At 37.4% G+C, this 19,686-nt stretch overlaps 4 protein-coding genes across 11 annotated transcripts; 2 read left to right on the top strand and 2 right to left on the bottom strand.

Annotated features, from left to right (window-relative positions):
- Positions 1-6: 6 nt before the first annotated feature.
- LOC139111750 (uncharacterized) lies at positions 7-5,622 on the bottom strand. The gene is made up of 9 exons (XM_070672235.1): positions 5,014-5,622; positions 4,490-4,585; positions 3,344-3,447; positions 2,248-2,461; positions 2,028-2,081; positions 1,794-1,936; positions 1,491-1,645; positions 467-1,352; positions 7-197 (listed from the first exon to the last, which is right to left on the bottom strand). The coding sequence occupies exons 1-8, from the start codon at positions 5,090-5,092 to the stop codon at positions 1,295-1,297; spliced, it is 903 nt and encodes a 300-aa protein (XP_070528336.1). The 5' UTR covers positions 5,093-5,622; the 3' UTR covers positions 7-197; positions 467-1,294.
- A 596-nt stretch (positions 5,623-6,218) lies between these two features.
- On the top strand, positions 6,219-10,906 carry LOC139111656 (ATPase family gene 2 protein homolog A). 5 transcript variants are annotated; one of them, XM_070672106.1, is made up of 7 exons: positions 6,219-6,728; positions 7,064-7,254; positions 7,324-7,509; positions 7,605-9,019; positions 9,080-9,346; positions 9,565-9,886; positions 10,707-10,906. In XM_070672106.1, the coding sequence occupies exons 1-7, from the start codon at positions 6,706-6,708 to the stop codon at positions 10,904-10,906; spliced, it is 2,604 nt and encodes an 867-aa protein (XP_070528207.1). In that variant the 5' UTR covers positions 6,219-6,705. The 5 variants fall into 5 exon arrangements, with proteins under 5 accessions (XP_070528207.1, XP_070528225.1, XP_070528235.1 ...); XM_070672124.1 differs by having other exon boundaries at positions 6,220-6,872; XM_070672134.1 differs by lacking the exon at positions 10,707-10,906 and adding an exon at positions 10,171-10,690 and having other exon boundaries at positions 6,220-6,728.
- Positions 10,860-13,654, top strand: LOC139111722 (transmembrane and ubiquitin-like domain-containing protein 1). 4 transcript variants are annotated; one of them, XM_070672204.1, is made up of 4 exons: positions 10,860-10,986; positions 11,337-11,673; positions 11,756-12,041; positions 12,157-13,654. In XM_070672204.1, exons 2-4 carry the CDS (start codon positions 11,361-11,363, stop codon positions 12,599-12,601), a joined length of 1,044 nt encoding a protein of 347 aa, XP_070528305.1. In that variant the 5' UTR covers positions 10,860-10,986; positions 11,337-11,360; the 3' UTR covers positions 12,602-13,654. The 4 variants fall into 4 exon arrangements, with proteins under 4 accessions (XP_070528305.1, XP_070528298.1, XP_070528299.1 ...); XM_070672197.1 differs by having other exon boundaries at positions 10,929-11,267; XM_070672198.1 differs by having other exon boundaries at positions 10,929-11,200; positions 11,353-11,673.
- Positions 13,655-14,849: 1,195 nt separating this feature from the next.
- Positions 14,850-18,915, bottom strand: Ilers (Isoleucyl-tRNA synthetase). The gene has a single exon (XM_070672046.1). It carries the CDS (start codon positions 18,803-18,805, stop codon positions 15,173-15,175), a length of 3,633 nt encoding a protein of 1,210 aa, XP_070528147.1. The 5' UTR covers positions 18,806-18,915; the 3' UTR covers positions 14,850-15,172.
- Between the last annotated feature and the right edge of the window lie 771 nt (positions 18,916-19,686).

The following is a 19,686-nucleotide window of genomic DNA, read 5'->3' on the forward strand; positions in this document are numbered from 1 at the left end:
GGAGTTGCCTCCCCCGCAACTCGTTTGCCCCCCGCAGCACTTTGGCTCTCTTCTCGCTTCTCCCTCGCCGTTGTTGTTGCCGTCGTTGGAATGGGGAGAACTCAACCTGATCTCGCGGTGCAATCTTCGCTCTAGCAATGCTTGCCTCAACCCTTTAATCCACTAGCAGATTTGCCCAGAAAACTCAAGTTTGTTCGCTGCAGAAAAAAAAAGAAAAATATCAATGATTCGAAGCAGCATTCAAATCATTATCAAAAAATTACAATAATAGCCAAAAGTATTCTTATCATAAAGTATAGACTTGGATATTTTAAAAACATTTTTTTCAGGTAAAGAAATGGTAGTCAGTTTCTCTGATTCAAAAGAACAATTTACGAACGTTCTTCTTTTTCTGTGATGGCCGATTAGCTAGTCGAGATCGATAAGAGAAGCGAAACTTTAAAAAGACAGAGATACGAGGTCGTACTTGAGCGATGACACTGCGTGGCTATTAAAAACAGCGAGCGCTTCCTAAATTCCGCAGATTCGTAAGTGCCGAGTTATGTGATTGGTCATCGCAGCGATATTTGAGGCGGATTTTTGACATCGACAATTTATCGTATCTAACAAGGGCCTTGCGAAAGCTGGACGATTTATTCCAATGAATTTTTCCTGTCTGTCGACGGCTTTATTTTCGTAAAATTCTTATTTTCTTTAATTCCAGTTCTCGGATCAATTCACGACTGCATTGCGTGATCAATAATAGCATTATGCAAAATATCTTGCTCTTCATTATCAATACATATCCGCCTACGTGATGGACCGTCGTCATCGCCTGTTAAAATTACAAAATATTATAACAAGGTATTTAGCAATTGTTGGAAGAGTGTGATAAAAATATACTTACCGAGAAACGAAAGAATTATAAAATATGGTTTTAAAAATGGAGTTGTTTCTCTTGATTAAACTTATTATCGTAAATTAATTCAACAACGCAAAGCGCAAATAAATGCAGAGAAGGTATTTCTCTTTTTCATAAAACTAGATACTACGGAGTACGCGTCATTTACTCTTGTTTTTCTGTATGTGAAATAAAACTATTTTCCATATAATTTTCAGCAACGAATGTACGTACATATCTTACATGGTATTTTAAACATTTTCAATTTTATTCTGCCACGTGAATTTGTACATGATGTACTTAGGAACACGAGTGTTAGCACAAAATATGTTTAACAAGTTGTTTCTTTTTCCTTTCTCTTTCTGTCATTTCAACTCAATTCGTGACCACTTACAGCGAAATAAAAATTTCAATCTAGACACAGGCACACTGAGTAATTCGAATTATTTCTCTCTTTGCTCCTCGTCGAGTTCTAAAAGTTTCAAACATGATAATGTTAAATTGATCGTGTTTTAATTATTGTTCGAGTTAAAATGTCAAAGAAATATTTATTCAAAAATAATTTTTTTTTTAAATTAAATTTTGAATAAAGTTTTGATTCTCATCATACCTGTACTCGTGCACTTTAAATGTCGCCGGTGTGCAAGTGTGTTGCTTCGAATATAGACCGGCTAAACACCTGGACGGCTCTTTCTTGTCTCGTAAAAGACACGTCTCCATCTCATTCCCTGGACACGTTCCGACGCATTGACCGACATTTATTTGCTGTCGCGAAAAAAATGACCAATATTAATAAGACAAAAAAAATGTCTAGATGAGATATTTATAAATACCAAAACTGCAAAATAATACATCTGCATGTAATCCTTCTTTTAATTCCTCATTAACAATTTAGTTAGCAAATATTTCGTACTCGGACCACAGGCACCACGTCAGTCGTATTCGTGCCTTCTTTGATGGCCACCTCGCTGTAATCCAGTACGGTTTCCATGTGGTCCATCCGGTGACAATGACCGGCGCACCCGCACTTCTCGACCACTTGATATATCTCGTCACCTTGAAAATAAAGTATCTCGATGCGATGATTCTTATTAATTACTCCAATTTCTGACATTTTAATCTTTCGTTTTATTCAACGTTTACGTACCGTTTGGTCCTTTAACGCTGACTGTGTTATTCCGAACCGGTTTACAGCTCAAATCTTAACAAGCGTAGAAGACCATTAGTAAAACATTAACTTGAATGTAAAAGTTCGAAATTTAAATTAAACGTGAAAAAAGAATTGTAGGAATATTCTTAAATTAATTAAAGGATGTTATCAATTAAAATAATCTTTTTTTTTTCTTAATTACAGTTTTAAATCGTACCTTTACCACAATGACCGATGCAAACTCCAACATCCACGACTGTTTGGTGAGGTGTACCGGTGTGCACGTGATGAATATAGGACTCACGTCTACAAGATGATTCTGGTGAACATTCGCAGGCGTCTATAGCCTCGATTATGCGAACACCCTGCAACGTAGACACTCGCTCCAGCCTGGCCGCTCTTGCACGACAGTGAGAATCCGATGAACATTTCTAAAAAATAAACGAAAGCATCTTGCGAATTATAATTGCAGAAGAATAAAGAGATTCGACACACAGATTGATCCTTAAATATAATTTTTAAAAGTAAATTTTGCAAAAGAAAACAATTATTTTTAATTAAACAATGTTAAAAAAAAGTCTTAAAAAAATCGCCAAAAAAAAAATGATTTAATCGATATTAAAAGGAACATCGCCAAGTAAAAGATAAAGTATATTTTTCTTTTTTAAAAATTAATGAGCGCCGTTAATAATTCGCAACTAATCAAGCTAGCTGTTCCAAAGTTTTTGCGTGGCGTAAAAAAGAGAATTGACTCCCGGTTCTTTTACGACGGCTTTAAGGATACGTTCACGCCCGCTATCACATCGGCCGTTTCAATAAATCTCTCCTGCAATGGGCGACTACCGTCATCCATCCAGCGGAATCCGGCGGGCGCATAATTCCAAGATTTAGTAGCTGGACACTCTGGCGCCGCGGAGAAGATCGGTGACCGCGGCGCTGAGCCGACCTTCGAAGGACGTAAAACACGTCGTCCTGGTCGTCTCGCATGCAACATTTTCTACCTTGTTCACCGGTAAGTCCCCTATCTGTTGGCATTCTGTTGAGCTCCGTCGTGGCATGTAGCATGTAAAAAAAACCATATTCACGCTACGGCAACCGATCAGATTGCGTCACGTAACGAAAATAGCCCTTCTCTGACCGGCTTAAAAATCAGGAATATCCGAGAAGATATATCGAAGAGGACGAGCATTTGTCTTCGCGAACAATCTTCGCTGTGCAGAGCATATGAGGCTCTTTCGCTGCACAAGTAGTAGAGTCCCTTCGACTCAAATCGCACGATCGAACCGAGAAGAAAGCTTTGCACGGGAGCTCACCTCCACCGCTGGTCGGCTTGCATCCCCGGGATCGTCAGACACATGTCGCGGGCATAATTTCCGGCAGTGTCCAGCGTCGATCTGAATAACTTCCCCGGATATTCCTAAAAAAAAAATTTGATTAGCATTACATATTTGCTGTCAAAAGCTGTGGTATAAAGGATCGGTGTGCGCAACATCGGCTGGGTAAAGTATATTTCCAGAAACTGCGCGTGGACTTATCTAATTAGCGTTAAATCATATCGTTACAAAGTAGAAGGTAAGAGAGAAAAAAAAAGAGTGGTGCCAGAACAAAGCCTAAGAAAGGGTGGCGCTAAGGGGAGGATGACCGAATCGCAGTGTACAACTCTGCTATTTTGGTACGTGAACGCGTGGGATGGAGAACGCCGGAATATTTGTCGTCGACGTGGTGAGAAGATTCCTGGGCGATTTATCACGTTACGTTGCAAATAAAAATTAGATTCGAGCCTTTAGGAGAAACGCGCCGTCGGTTATCCTCCGGAACCTCGAGCGAATACGGAGAGACGGAGCTGTTTGCACGGCAGCAGGCATGCAGTGTTTTAATCAAAATATTAATTTCGATTGAAGCGCTGGCAGACGATCTCTTTCTTCGTAAGCGGTCAAACGTCACCGCTGTTCAATTGAAGCCAATAGGGTCGGCAAAAGAAGTCAGCGCGCAACGCGAATTTCGAGGCCCTAAAAGGACGAAAGTATTTTATTTAGATGTGTGCATAGACATTTAATTATATTATTCATCGTTTCGCTTATTAAAAGCTGTACGAATGATGTAGATTTTATGACGATGCTTTAAAATTTATTAATTTATAAACTTTTGATTAATTTATCTATTTAGATTGGTATCGTGCAAATCGAATAAATGTTCGCGATATAATATATACTGTGACCGGATGTTCCGTTCTCTTCCCCCCGGCGGGACGTTCATTGATTAAAAACAGGGTACGATATTAATTCACTGTGTTGCACACGCAAAGAAGCCTTGTAATAAATTACTCATTACAGTCATCTCTTTAAATTTCACACATTACATTTTTCTCTCTCTCTTTATTTTTTTCTTTTTTGTATATATATTAAATAGTAAAATTAAAGATAAAAATAATTAAAAAAAAAAACGTTTTAAACGCTCACCGTGTCCGACGTCAATTAGTTTTTCGTATCGGGCACAACAGGTGTACTGCCGCAATTCCTCTGAATGAACTTTTCCTTCATCTTCGTCGCACAAACCTAAGCAACAAAAATCGCGGAATGAGTGAAACATATAATTAAAGAATTCGAAATTAAACAAGGTGCATTAAATAAATTTAAAAAATGAAATATGTAACTTTAAACTTATAAAAAAAAATTAAAATTGCGTTTTGCAGATAATTCTTTTTGAAGCAAAAATTGAACTTGATGTAATTTTGGATTTAAAATATGAATCTGATTTCATTACATACATCTTTCATTGTTGGAGATTATTAAAAAATTTATGGACGAAAACTTTAAAAAAATAAAATAAAGAAAACCTTTTATATTCTATACTTATGAACAAAGTTAATTATATATTTGTATAATTTGATATACTACGTTCTTGTGTGCGCTGAAATGAAAGGTGAAAAGCAGAAAAGCAACGCGAAAAAAAAAAGAAAGGATAAAACTTAATCGGCATTTACCCAATCGCAAATTGGCCACACAAACTATGGCGAAACCGGCGAGAATGGTCCACCGTCCCCTCGTGTTTCGTACGTGCATCGCAGGTTATTGAGCGGATATAGCAAGCGATCGTAGGACCGGTCGTCGTGTGATCTCCTTCGCGAATCTTGTGAATTCTGTCGCGAGTCTTCAGATGATGAAGAAGACAATTCCAAAGCCTTTGAACGTGTAGTATCGCTCTTTTTTTTTTTAAAGAACGTGCCGTATATGCGAGATGAAACTCGATAAAGACGGTGGCCGATATTGAAGGGGAGCAATATCGAGGGAAGATCGATCGTGCATCGGGTTTGCTATCCACGCGGCTTGCGATCTGCGGGAAGACTGGCCGTCTACCGACTGGGAGATGTCCGGCTGACAACGGTGGATCTCTATTAATCTCATTTGGTGGACGAGGTCCGGCCTCGTGATGGACCATCCGTCACCCTCCCTTGACCGGTCATCGTCGACAGATGACTGCTCGACTTTACGCACGGGTGTACGCTTTTTTCATGTTTCAAGTACTTCCTTCATCCCTACAAAAGAAGAAATAAACTTAGTGAAATCTCGAAGGTAAGCCAGCCTACAGTTAATATTTGTCGGAATCTTCTTTTTCTTAATCGTTTTCTACATTTAATAGCCGTCAGGAGCTCGACCAATTCAAGACTCAACTTTTGTAAGTAATCTGAAAATAAAATTCACAGAGTCATATAAAGGAGAGAAAAAAGGATCAGGAGGGAAAGCACTGTTCCTTCTTTCACTACTTTTTGTCGTAACGCGTTAAAGGGTAAAAAAGGTTACATTTGGTTGAAACATCGCGTTTGATGATACCAGATCTCTCGCCTTCCCCCTTCACCTTTCCCACCTTCTGCGCTCGTTAGCATCCATGTTGCCATCAAGATCGTTGAAGGAATTGAGTGGGAAGTCATTATCATTACTTTTAAATTACTATGCGTGCGCGAATCTCAATCTCGCTTGTCGCAGAGGATGATGAGGAGGACGCTATTCGACTGAACTGCCCAGTGGAATACGGAGGGTTGTTTTTTTTCCCTGAAAAAAGAATGGCACTCCAAAATCTGTTGCAAACACTCTCGCGCTTAAAAATAAATTCTTAAAATTAAAAATAAATTAATAAGTAAAGATCATTGACCACTTCTTTTTCAAAGATTAAAATTAATTTTTCGGTTAATTTATTACTTACTGTGAAAATAATTGCTAATAAAAATCGATAAACATTCAAAATAATTATTTTCGACAGTGTAAAAGAAATTATATATATACCTTCGTGAATAAAAAAATTAATCAAATATCCTGATTGAGTTGACGAAATCGACAGTTGACGAAAGTCTCGACTAGACATTTTATTGTTGTATTTTTATGTATAAGGTTAGCTTGATAAGTAACCTAAAATATTAATTAATTCAAAATTTGCACTTTGAACATAAATATATACTATATTATATATACACACACACGTTTTTATATTGGTATAATTACAGAATCAATAAAGAATAAAACGTATCTCGTATACTCACCGGTTGCACCGGCTACTTCTATAAAGTTTGCGACGTTAGCGCCATTAGCGCGGTTAGCGTACAGTTACGAGAGTGGCGCTGACAATCACAGGCGATAGTGACCGTCTTCAGATGTTTTAAACCTAACCATTCGGACTGCGGATGGGCTGGACGGAGTGCTGGAAGTACTAAAAGCTTGAAATATAAATCTAACGCTCTATATGTATGGTTGGAAGTCGCGCTTAATTTGTTCGCGTCATTTTTGTGCATAATAGACTGCGTGCCAGTTAACCGAAAGAAGCAGTTCCTGGCCAAAACGCACATTTTTCGTAAGGCACGTTAACTTAGAGAACATCGGTTGGAAAAGTTCGAAGTTATATCCTTGCACTTTATTACATTTTAACAATTATGTACTAATGTTTCTAGTTTATGTGATTAATAATTATTTTACGATTAAAATACACGAATTATTATGTTTTGAAGTACTATATTTCTTAATTTAATTTTTTTTTTTTTACAGAATGTCTACTAAATCAAGAAAAAGTTTGTCCTTATGGCATCAATGTGACAAGTGTCAATGCATTTTTGTGGCACAAAAAGATGTTTCTTTACATGCAGCAATGTGTCCCCCTTCAACAGAAAATTGGGACTATTCTTTTATTTATAATGGTGTTTTATATAGTACAATAGAAATTTTCCAAACACTAACAGGTATGTGTAGCTATTAATTTTTATAAATATGTACTTGTTTTTAATTTAATGATATTGTACATCTCATAGAATTACCCAAATGTATTTCTGAAAAGGATGCTAATGATATGGTGTTTGTGTCACAGTCTGCTTTACAATTCTGCAATATTGCAATTGGATCACTAACTGTAATTACAACAAAAGATGATACAGTTGTCAAAACAGCCTGGCCAACTAGTGACAAAAGTTTGACAAGTGTTTCTTTAACAAAACATGGTACTTTAGTTTATTCTTAGTTTTAGTTTAGTTCTAAAGATGTGTTTAAAAAAGAATACCTAATCTAATTTCTGTTTTTGTTTTATTACTTTCAGCCATTGAGCTAAATAATGTATCAGGACCAGTCAAACTATATCCCTTGACATTTGATACCCATATTGCTAAGGAAATTGTAATTAGTCAACAAGGAAAATGCTTAATATCTGATACAAGTGTGGAATTAGACAATATTTTAAAATGTTTTAATGAAAATAAAATATTCGTTGTGGGCAATAAAATAAGCGTGCCGTATTATGGAAAGAAATTAATATATAAAATTGTTCAAATTATAACAGACGAAAATAAGAGAAATCAAACCGAAGTAGAGAACACAACGAAATTATCTAAAGCTTTTGAAAACATAAATTTAAACAACATTTCTACAAAAATAACTTTTTATAAAGCGCTATACACAACAAAATGGACAATCTTAGATAAAGATAAAGAATATATCCCTACGAAAAAATATAAAATTGAAGATATTGGTGGATATGATGCTATTATATCTGATATAAGAGATTTAGTTGCCATAGGCATTGGCAAATACAGGAACATTGAACGTTTCAATGTTAGCAAAGGGATATTACTATATGGACCTTCTGGTGTCGGCAAATCTATGATTGCTAATGCTATAATCTCAGAATTTAACATAAACACATTTACTGTGTACAGTTCAGATATTTACAGTAAATCTATCGGTGAAACGGAAGGTAAACTCAAAGAAGTGTTCAGCAAAGCGATATTGAAAGCTCCCAGCATAGTATTGTTAGAGGATGTGGACAGCTTGTGCCCTAAAAAAACCAGCTTCAGTACAGATCACGAGAAAAGAGTTCTCGCTCAATTAATAATGCTGTTCGACGATTTGCAAAGCACTGGCAGCAATGTGTTAGTAATCGCCACCACTGCAAAATTAGATCTTATAGACAGTTCTTTGAGAAGACCCGGCAGATTGGACATGGAGTTCGAAATTTACGTGCCAACTCCAAACATGCGTACGGAAATACTGACGAAATTACTCGAGAAAATTCCCAATACACTTTTGCGTGAGGACGTACAGAATTTTTCATTCGTTACTCACGGTTTTGTTGGCGCGGACTTATACGGTTTATGCTCCAGAGCGATTATCAACGCAGTAAAACGCTATCAAAAAGATAATATTGCATCCGACGTTGAACTGAAAGTGGCAGTAAACGATTTTTATTATGCTTTAACCATAACAAAGCCTTCAGCAATGAAGGAAGTTTTGGTGGAGGTTTCAAATGTTAATTGGTCAGACATTGGTGGTCAAAAGGATCTTAAGTTAAAATTAAAGCAGGCTGTGGAATGGCCGCTAAAGCATCCCGAAGTATTTATAAGAATGGGCATCACACCTCCGAGAGGTGTTTTAATGTTCGGACCGCCAGGATGCTCAAAAACTATGATCGCTAAAGCTCTCGCTACCGAGAGCAAATTAAATTTTCTAAATATTAAGGTAAGCCATTTGAAAACGTTGATTTATATTTTTATTCTTACATTGTGCAATTGCTTTCAGGGCCCGGAGTTATTCTCGAAATGGGTAGGCGAGTCCGAGAAGGCTGTGAGAGAAGTATTTCGGAAAGCGAGACAAGTTGCACCATCCATTATATTTATCGATGAAATAGACGCACTTGGTGGTGAAAGAGGTTCGTCTTCCAGTGGTAACGGCAGTAACGTGCAGGAACGAGTGTTGGCCCAATTATTAACTGAGCTCGATGGCGTTACCGCTTTAGGCAGCGTCACGTTAGTAGCGGCCACTAATCGACCGGATAAAATTGACAAAGTAATATGTCTCCTATCTTATTATACGTTTTAACATTTTTCAATTCTCAATTTTTTATTAAAATTACGTTTTATCTACTGATTATTATAATTGATGAAATAATTGAATAATCATATTATTTTATTTAACAGCAAAGTGAATAATTTACAATTTTTTAATTAATTTATTTATTTTTGTTTTATATATAATATTATTAATTACTATAATAATTATTTTAGGCACTCCTCCGGCCTGGACGATTAGATCGTATCATATACGTAGGACTACCGGACGTGGAAACTAGACGCGAAATATTCGATATAAAACTGCGAAAAATGCCGATCGCAGAAGAAGTAAATATCGTTGATTTGGTTTGTTTGACTGAAGGATATTCTGGCGCGGAGATTCAAGCGATATGCCACGAGGCTGCTATGAAGGCTTTGGAGGAGAATCTTGACGCTGCTATTGTTACCAAAGAACATTTTAAGGCTGCATTTAAAACCGTCACACCTAGAACACCTGCTTCCCTCATCAAGATTTACGAGAATTATATAAATACAGGTTTATGAAAATTATATAAAGATATACGAATGCATTTTTACTGTAAGAAGACTTTACGTTTCAATTATCTTTTTTTTAAGAGAAAAAAAAAAACCTAAGCAGGGATTAATCTGTTATAAAATTTGCAAAATGACTTACTTAGAGTTATAGTTTTTACGTGATAAAGGCAGAAAATATATTATGCAAAGTTCTATTTTTATTTGAAAACTTTAATCATCTTGTACATAATTTCGTTACAAATTATTCCATCTTTATTTAAATACATTCAACTTGTTTTTTTCTAGAGACTCAAAATTAACATACACCCGTACACAACATACACACTCGACATATCGTTTAAATATGATCTTGGTTAAAAGGCCAGCAAGAAAAGTAATAAAAAAAAAAAAAACAAGAAAGAAAGAATAAGAACAAAAAAAAAAAGATTGATGGCCTTTCGAGCACGAATAATTTCGAATGCGTATTAAACGTATAATTTAATTCTTCAATGTCGTAAGAGCTGACGCAGTTCGTCATCATTGAAATCGCTTGTAACAATGATAATAGCAATGATAATTTATTGAGCATATAAAAAAAAAAAGATGCAGGCCAAGGTTGACCCTTCCTACCCTCGGTCCCATTTTCTTTCCGGACCGCGACAGTGTGCATACACACGTCGGGAACGATTCGAGTCTCTCGCAAGAAATGCGTTTAATTATTAATCAACTCAGGCACGCGCGTATAGATTTCGCACAACGTTGCGTATTTCTAATATAGACCATTATTTACGTCTTTTTCTCTCGCCCTCTCCCTTATTCTGATTCTCTCTCTCTGTCCCCAGATGTTTTTCGATCGGACAATTGTAAACGTCACGCTGTTTGCAATCGCTATCGCGTCCCGCGCTACACGTTGACGGTATCGAGAGAGTTATGTGCGTCATGTGTGCGACGAGGAGACTGCTCGCTCGCGAGTAAAAGAAGGAAGACTGAGCAAACGCGAGAACCCAACGGGCGACGTTCCCTCCGAATCGCATCGGATTGAAGTGGGCCATGAGACGCCGCTCCTCGATCTCGAGGAACAGTGTTCACTTCGCAGTCCCGTGTTGATAAATTCACTCTTTGGTAAAAAGATAACCTCACTAAAGACAGATTTTTGCTACCGTTGCTGCTTTCTATCCCATGTATCTACGTTTGCTCCGTTTCTGCTCTCCCGACTGCTAGTCGCCGCAGATGATTGGCAAATGTCATGTAACATCGTCGTCAAACGTGTAAAAGATAACCGTTGCTTCATGTCAGCACCTTTTGGACTTTCTACCAGCATCTAACCACGTAACACGTTAGTACGGAATTCAGAGAAATTAATAAAATTATGCTTACTAAATAAACATTAATATAAATACGAGGTTAGTTTCGATTTAAATTAGTCAGAAATGTAATATTAGATATTGATACAATTTTATTAATATTCACAGATTGTTTTTGGAACAGATCTAAAGATGTCATTGATTGAAGGAGTAGGCGATGAAGTTACAAATTTCTTCATCGTCATGGCAGTACTGTTTGTGGGATGGTTTGCTTGGTGCTCCACAAGCATAACGAATCAGCCACTAATACGCACAGTACTTATACTGCGTGACCGAGCAACATCAACGCGTGTCTCGTTGCCGAGAGCTCAATCAAACGCAAGTAATCTTAGCGTTCAAGATGATAATCGGTTGCACAATTCAGTGGAAGAGGAAACAGCGCTGGAAACAGCTTCAAACACTAGCGAGAGTACGGAGCCGAGCTATCCAAATGCAGCTGCAGTGGGTAAATACTCCTTTCGTTTTTTATTTTTTTCGCTTACTTATTTAAAATTTTTTTTAATCTATCTGTGTCGTAATAATATTAGATACGACCGAACTATCTCAAGAAATTCTGAGATCGGATTCGATGACCACGGAGGAGGTGCTTATCGAAACTATGGATTCGTTAGACGACACAAATCGATCGCCTCTACAAAGCACTGTTAAGGAAAATAATTCCGACTCTGCAGTAAACGAGCCTACTAGTAACTCGTCAGAAGAATCGCTCACAAGCGATAGTGGCAGTGACATCACTATAAAATTGAAATTCATAAATGATGATCAAAAAATAGTTACAGGAGGTCTCAAAGAAACGCTGGGTGATTTTAAAAGGTAATTTTATATAATTAAATATATAATTTAATTTTTATGCTTTCTTAAAAATAATCTGAGCTTTTAATTTTTTTTTTATTTTATACCGATTGACTTGTCTTTACATTTCTCACAGAAAGCACTTCCAAATGGAATTGGAAGCGCGTAAAGCAGTACGACTAGTGTTTAATGGTCGCGTGCTACAGCCCGACACTCAGACCCTCGAACAGTGCGGCTTGTTCAACGATTGTGTAGTTCACTGTTGGGTGCATCAACCGCGACCGGCCACTGTACCGTCGTCGACATTGGACAATTCGTCCATTTATTTCAATTCGCAATCCTTCACGGATCTGCCCAACGGCTCGGGGATAAGTTCCATACACAACGACTGGGACTTGAGCAGGCTCCTAGTAAGCCTTCTAACGATCATTTTGGGTCTCGCGTGGTACTCGCGGTATCATTATGCTCAACTCTTTACCGCGACGACCACTCTCGCGCTTTATTTTCTAACCGCGATCTTTGCTGTCTCGTTGTTCAGTAACTTCCTTCCCGATCAAGATAACATTCGGAATGTGGAATGATATGACGACGACGACGACGATGACGACTATTACGACTATCAAAACTATTAAGACCATTGAGAACATTAATTTTGATAAAAGCACCTTAAATACAAATCGGTAAAAATATACTTCTTAACGTATATTACAAGTTTAACGGAGTAAGAATCGATTAAATGATAATCTTTGTTATTGAGCATTTGCTTTTAACGTGGCATTCCCGAAATCAAGTTTATTATTGGATAATAAGCTTACTGCAGTTTGTGATTTTCTTTCTTGATGGTAATCTCGAAGTATGAAATAAAAAAACAAATTGCGGAGTAATGCATATTTCTATCAACATGTTCTTAAATTCTAATTAAACTTGTGATATACAAAAAGTGTTAAAATTTAATGAAATGTTTTTTGCAGAAAAATTTAAAGAAATTTGAAAAATTTTTCTTTATAGCGACAGCAAGTAATCTGTTCGTCACATATTTTTAAAATATGCAATGTATAATAAATGTGTCATAGATTATGGGTGCGTTTAGGTAAACACTATTCGTGCAATTTAACACTATCTTCTAATATCTGGCACGAATAGCGTCTTCCCGAACGCACCTTTTATATCTATACATTATAAAGTATACCGGATGTTTTCCGTTAAATGTGAATAATTTTATAAATAATAAGTAAAAATAATTACGTTTAAATGTTATGTTGAAGGTATAATAATTCTTAAATAGTTAATAATTAAAGGTAATTGTTCATAAATTTTCATCCTGCTTTAAAAAATATCATATTACATAAACATGATATATCTACATCCGTCGAAAATAATTCGTAAATTTTTAATGTACATTATTGAAAAGTTATTGTATTTTTAAGAATACATTCAAGTGTAGTTTTCCATTTTTTTCTCTTTTTGTGAAATTCTTTCAAAGTTGATGAAAAACTATGCGTATAATTTAATGGGAAATATGTATATTAAAAAATATTTTCTGTGAAAGTACCATTTTTGTTGCAAGATATGCACAATTAAAATAAAATTTTTAATGGGGAAGTATAAATTCATACTTCCTAAATTAAATTAAATTTATTGTTATTAATTGTTATTATTTTTAAATTAATTGTTTTTGTTTCCACTTATCATTAGCCAATTCTAAATTTAAAAAAATGTTATAATATAATTACTTATCGTTTTCTTGGATTTTCTAGTGTATTATATTGCTGGTGCTCTACGAAACTCGCTTTGATCTGCTGAATTTATTAAAATTATTACGTGCGCTTTTTTTAACACGATGACTGCCGATGTCCATAGAAACTTTCCATAAATGAAAAAAAAAAACTTTGTTTTATCATAAAAGGTTACTTGATAACGAAGATTCTTTGACATTTGTATTTAAATAATTAAATGCTTAAAAAAATAAGGAATGTCATTCATATATAAACGATGTAATATTAATGTGTAATATAACAGTCAATGTGAATATTATATAAATGTGGGCAGTTATGTCTAATAATGCGTAAAGTGCAGTTACCATATGCATAAAACGAGTTTATTTGAATAAATTTTACACCTATAAGAAGAGAGTATATCCGCGATTTCTAAAATATTATACTTATCTGTATATTGAAAAGTAGATGAGGCGTGTAGTATACCGAAATACTTTTCAATGTACATAAAAAATAAATCGTACTGATATTCATAGTCTGTTTTTATATTTAAAATTATTCTAAAACGGTTTTAAAATAACAATGGACTATAAATACAGACCATAGTGTATTAATAAAATTTATCTTTTGCAAATAAAAGCTAGATTGTTAAATAGATATTCCAAAGCTAAAGAAATTTCGAACATAATCTTGTAAATTTCATTAAACATTTTTTTTTTGGCATAATAAAAGAATAAGCGTGATATAAGTAAAGAAATAACATATTATAGTTTTTCACCTATTGTACTATATAATTTGTTAGAGTTAAATAATAATTATATATATATACGATTGTTTTAATCAATATCAATAAATATCTATTTATTTGATTTATTTTATCACAGTATTCTCCTTGTTTGTTTTAGTGATAAAGTATCTATAAGATTTTAAGTAAGGATATATTAGGATAGATTTATATTTATCTTAGGTTATTCGTTATAATAAAGTGTCTCGACAGTGTTACACAGGATACAAATCCAGTATAATGATAAAACTATAAAAAAAAAAACAAAAAAAAAACATTAGAAGTGGAAACGCATATTTTTTTATTTTTTAATTTATAAAATAATCAAACTTTTATATAAATTTTCATGAAAATTATATTTAAACATAATACCACGATATGTTACATAAATTAAATATACTGCAAATGTTAATTTAAATCATAAATATTGTTTCCTAATGTATTTCAAATACTTTTGTTGAGGACAATTAAATAAAAATCCCTATACATCTTTTGCTTGATTTTGTAAGCACAATAACGTAACATGTAATGTAACGCGTAATGTCACATATTTTAAAAAATTTCAGTGACAAAAATATATAATGTAAGTTAGTGAGCTACAGTCCTTACTCTTTTTTAACACATTTGTGAAGTCTTTTTCCATAAAAAAATAACTATGTGGACCTCAATACTTCCAACGTTTGTTTGTTAAACATAATATCGTTCACTGGCGTATCATCTAGCGTTACGGTAAGTTTTTTACTATTGAGGTACAAATTATATGAGCAGCCGTAAATACCGAATACTAAATCGATCTCCTCTTTCAGACGTTTATACGTGATAGGTCCCAGCTTTGAATTATACAGCAGAATCTTACTGTTCGCGGACGTGCCGTAACGTGGTTGTATATTCACGAGCGTCACATTGACATAGCGTACCGAGAGTTCTAATTCTGGTTCAGATTCCGATGATATCGTTCCATTTGAAGTGGTCAATGTCCAGACTAATGCGAGCTTCATATCCACATTTTTTATCTTGTGCATCTCTTCGAGAAAAGTATCAACTTTCAATGGCAATTTTGCCATTTCCTTCAGTGGAGTCTTGGTCGCATTCTCAATAAATTCTTTGTGACTGACAATCACGCTCGCCAGGTTGCTGCTCGTGTCTTTAATCTCGTAATATACGACAGCTTCGTCAGAAGGTATCAGTCGTGCTTTCTTGCGCAGCTTCTGCACTCGATTAATTACCTCTCGCGCTACTCCCTCGTTGTGCATCGCTTCGTCGGCCGTAATATCCACAAGGATTAAAAGACTTCCCTCACTGTGCACTTCGTACTGCTTTGATAATTTTTCGGCGGCTGGACCGGTGAAGCTGAACATCAGACGTAAATCCTCCTCCCCGAGCCTGTGGTTTTGCACGACTATCTCTTTCGTAGCGATAAACGTCTGCAACTGTTCGTCGGTCAGCTCTTTAATCGCTTGGATTATCTGTTTGAACTCACCCTTTAAACGAGCGCCAAGTGTTTTATGATCTGGCTCTGCCCTCAAAGTCACGCCGTACTTCTGCTTGTCGATGGTGGCAGTTAACGTCTTTACGTTCAGTTCCTCGAAAATGTAAGACTTGAGCGAAAGGATATCACTCAACGCCTTTTGATCCCGATGAATCACAACAATTTCCGGCAAGGGATATTTCGTAGGTATGATCTTCCTGTCTCGTACAATGCGACCTAATTGAATGACCGACTGCATCTGTGAAACAGCTTTTTCTATGTCTTTATTAATTAAATAATCACGCGGCTGTGGCATCAGCTTGTAATGCACACTGTCTTGTAAACCTTCCATTGCAGTATTAGATGAAGATAAAATATTCTTTTTAGATTTTTCATTTTTAAATTCTTCAGACAAAACCCATTTAGATAATCGTTGAAACATAAATTCTGTTAAAAACGGTGTGAATGGCGCGTAGGTTTGCACCATCGTATAAATCGCCAGGAACAGAGTAGTCAATGCATTCTTGCATTCCTCCGGCCCGTTCTCGCCTTTGATACGCCTCCTGTTCATTCTTACGTACCAATTTGTAAGATTGTCTATGTATTTAATCAGGTACGGCACGACAGTGTACAATCTGTACTTATTCATTTCTTTCTTCAGGAAAACCAATAGCGATTGCGTAAGAGATACAATCCATTTGTCCATTATATTGCTGGAGCAGAAATCTACCTTTTCGTTGAATACAAATTTTACTCCCGTCTCCTCGTACTGCTCAATGTTCTGAATAAGAAAACGAAACGCGTTGTACCATGGCAGGAAGACATCCTTGATGACGTCCCGGACGCCCTCCTCTTTAAATTTGAGATTCTCTGCCCTCACAACCGGCGAGTTAATTAAATAAAGACGCAGAGCGTCCGCTCCGTACTTATCGATCACCTCCATAGGATCGGGATAATTTTTCTTACGCTTCGACATCTTTTGCCCGTCGGAAGCAAGCACCAGGCCATGAGCCACAAGATTTTTGTACGGTGCCTTGCCGAACAACGCGGTGGATATCACAAGGAGCGTGTAGAACCAGCCACGCGTTTGGTCGATACCCTCGCCGATAAAATCCGCCGGGAAGTACTCGTTGAACCTGTTACGATTACAGACGTCAAACGGATAGTGCAGCTGTGCGTAAGGCATGGAACCGGACTCGAACCAGCAGTCGAAAACCTCAGGCACGCGACGCAACGGTGGATGGCCCGGCCGTGCTGACGGTATCGTCAATTTATCAATGTTCTCGCGATGAATATCGCACAGATTTTTCTGGCCCGTTAATTTCTCGAGCTCCTCGATGCTACCTACGCACACGGTCTCCACTTTATCCTCGGATATCCACAGGGGTATAGGATTGCCCCAGTAACGATTCCTGCTGATCGCCCAGTCGCGCGCGTCACGCAACCAGTTGCCGAATCGTTTTTCCTTGATAGAATCTGGTACCCAGTAGGTCTCGCTATTCGCCACCAAAAGTCTGTCCTTAATGTCCTCCACCTTAAGAAACCACGAAGGCACGGCTTTGTAAATAAGTGGCGTATCCGTTCGCCAGCAAAACGGATAGCTGTGTTTTACCGTATTGCTGATAATCAGTTTCTTCTTCGACTGTAGGTACTTAATTATCTCCTTGTCCGCGTCTTTAACGTACTTGCCAAGGAAGTCATGAACTGGCTCTGTGAAACGACCGGAACTGTCCACAGGGCAAACAATCTCCTGGTCCTTGCTTATAATGCCAGCCTCCAAGCAACACCGAAAGTCATCCTCTCCGAAGTACGGCGCTTGGTGGACGATACCAGTTCCCGTCTCCGCTGTAACGTAAGTATCGTTTAAAACTCTGAAAGCACCGTTTTTTTTATAATGTTGAAAATAAGGAAACAGCGGCTCGTAAGCTTTTCCTTTCAGATCCACGCCGTTTCGTTTGCCGATTATAGCGTAAGCACCCTTGAGAGTGTGCAACTGGGCCTCCAGTAAAATATAAACCGCGCCACTCTTCTCGTTTTTTACAACCACGTACTCGAAGTTTGGATTGACACAAAGCGCCATGTTACTGGGTAACGTCCAGGGTGTGGTGGTCCAGGCCAGCAGAGACACTCCGGGCTCGTCCAGCAGAGGAAAGGCCACGATGACGGACGGGTCGATCACGTCCTTGTAATTCTGACCGGCTTCGAAGTTCGACAGTGGAGTGTTGCACGCGGTGGAATAAGGCATCACCTTGATACCTTGATAAACGAGACCCTTGACGTACAGCTGTTTGAATATCCACCAGATGGATTCCATGTACCACGGGTACATAGTCTTGTAATCGTTTTCGAAATCTATCCACCGTCCCATCCGGCCGACAATCTTCTGCCACTCCGTCGCATACCTCATCACGATGTTGCGGCACTCCTCGTTGTATTTCGCGATACCTATCGCGGCGACGTCCTCGGGCCCCTTGATGCCTAGCTTTTTGTCTATTTCATTCTCGACGGGGAGACCGTGACAGTCCCAGCCGAATCGACGCTCCACGTGGTAGCCGCTCTGATACGCGTATCTGGTTACGATATCTTTTATAGTGCCCGCGAGAATGTGACCGTAATGCGGTAGGCCGGTAGCAAACGGCGGCCCGTCATAGAACGAGAACCTTGGCCTCTCCTGCGATCGGTGCATGCATTCCTCGAACACTTTCCTTCCTTGCGAATTGCGTGCCTCCCATGACTTCAACGTCTCATCTTCTTCTTTCGCGAAATTAATAGTCTCCGGGAGGGTTAACCTCCTCGAAAAAGAACTCTCGATGGCCATCTCTGGCACGTTTCGTACCGGCTGGAACTCTCGCACGAGTAGCTGACGCAATGGAAACTTAACCTTTCAAATAATACGTGCCAGGCGGTGTCAGATAAACTGATCCAAACGGCGCTCAAATACGCAGGCATGAATGTATTGTTGGAAGTTAGTTGGCACCTCAAATACGTGGATTGGCTGTTGAGAATTGATTGAGAACACAAAGCGCGCGCTTTGTAATATCAGGTAATAATAAATTTCAATTTTACATTATTATTTAACAATTAATTAAAATACATAAACATCTCAAATTAAAAAAAATTACTTTTCTTTTTTTTTTTTTTACAAAGGAAGTATCTTTTCATAATTTAATTTTTAATTTTTTTTCTTCACAAATTTAATTGTTGTATGTAGTACTATATTACATATAGTAAATGTATTTTAATAATTAAGTAACAAATTCTTGATTTTATTGTTGCAGCTTAAAACCGACGTTGATTGGATTTTTTATTTGGGGTGATAAAAATCCCTAGCGCGCCGACCAATCACACCGCTTCATCAATCGCCTGATCTCGAGCTTGTAACGGACTACGCGACTCGTGTTCCTACTGCGTACGAGAGAACACGCAGTCATGCGGAGAGTTCGAAACGATGATGTCGAGGCATCTGTGCGTGATCTCAGCCTTCGCTTTACGTCGTTTCTTGTGTCGAGTTCGAGGATTTAACGGTCGGGAGTGTTGTGGACTATCTCGCGAGTGTCCAGTGCGTGGAAAGATGACTCGTCACGTCCCATCTGAGAGGAGGAACAGGCCCAGGACGGGCATCCTGCATCGGCGGAGCAACTTATAGGTAAATATAAATTTTTTTCTGTTTTAGAAAATCTGTAAAAAATAAAGCTTTAC

The sequence above is a fragment of the Cardiocondyla obscurior genome, linkage group LG02 (assembly GCF_019399895.1).
Source record: "Cardiocondyla obscurior isolate alpha-2009 linkage group LG02, Cobs3.1, whole genome shotgun sequence".
NCBI classification, from domain to species: Eukaryota; Metazoa; Arthropoda; class Insecta; order Hymenoptera; family Formicidae; genus Cardiocondyla; species Cardiocondyla obscurior.

Coding starts and splice junctions, on each gene's coding strand:
- LOC139111656 (XM_070672106.1), top strand. CDS start 6,706: ATGGGCTGGACGGAGTGCTGGAA. Junction 7,255..7,323: donor AATTTTCCAAACACTAACAG/GTATGTGTAGCT, acceptor TACATCTCATAG/AATTACCCAAATGTATTTCT. Junction 9,347..9,564: donor GACCGGATAAAATTGACAAA/GTAATATGTCTC, acceptor TAATTATTTTAG/GCACTCCTCCGGCCTGGACG.
- LOC139111722 (XM_070672204.1), top strand. CDS start 11,361: ATGTCATTGATTGAAGGAGTAGGCGATGAAGTTACAAATTTCTTCATC. Junction 11,674..11,755: donor TCCAAATGCAGCTGCAGTGG/GTAAATACTCCT, acceptor TAATAATATTAG/ATACGACCGAACTATCTCAA. Junction 12,042..12,156: donor ACGCTGGGTGATTTTAAAAG/GTAATTTTATAT, acceptor CATTTCTCACAG/AAAGCACTTCCAAATGGAAT.
- LOC139111750 (XM_070672235.1), bottom strand. CDS start 5,092: ATGCACGTACGAAACACGAGGGGACGGTGGACCATTCTCGCCGGTTTC. Junction 2,082..2,247: donor CATCGGTCATTGTGGTAAAG/GTACGATTTAAA, acceptor ACGCTTGTTAAG/ATTTGAGCTGTAAACCGGTT. Junction 1,646..1,793: donor ACGTGGTGCCTGTGGTCCGA/GTACGAAATATT, acceptor TTTTCGCGACAG/CAAATAAATGTCGGTCAATG.
- Ilers (XM_070672046.1), bottom strand. CDS start 18,805: ATGGCCATCGAGAGTTCTTTTTCGAGGAGGTTAACCCTCCCGGAGACT.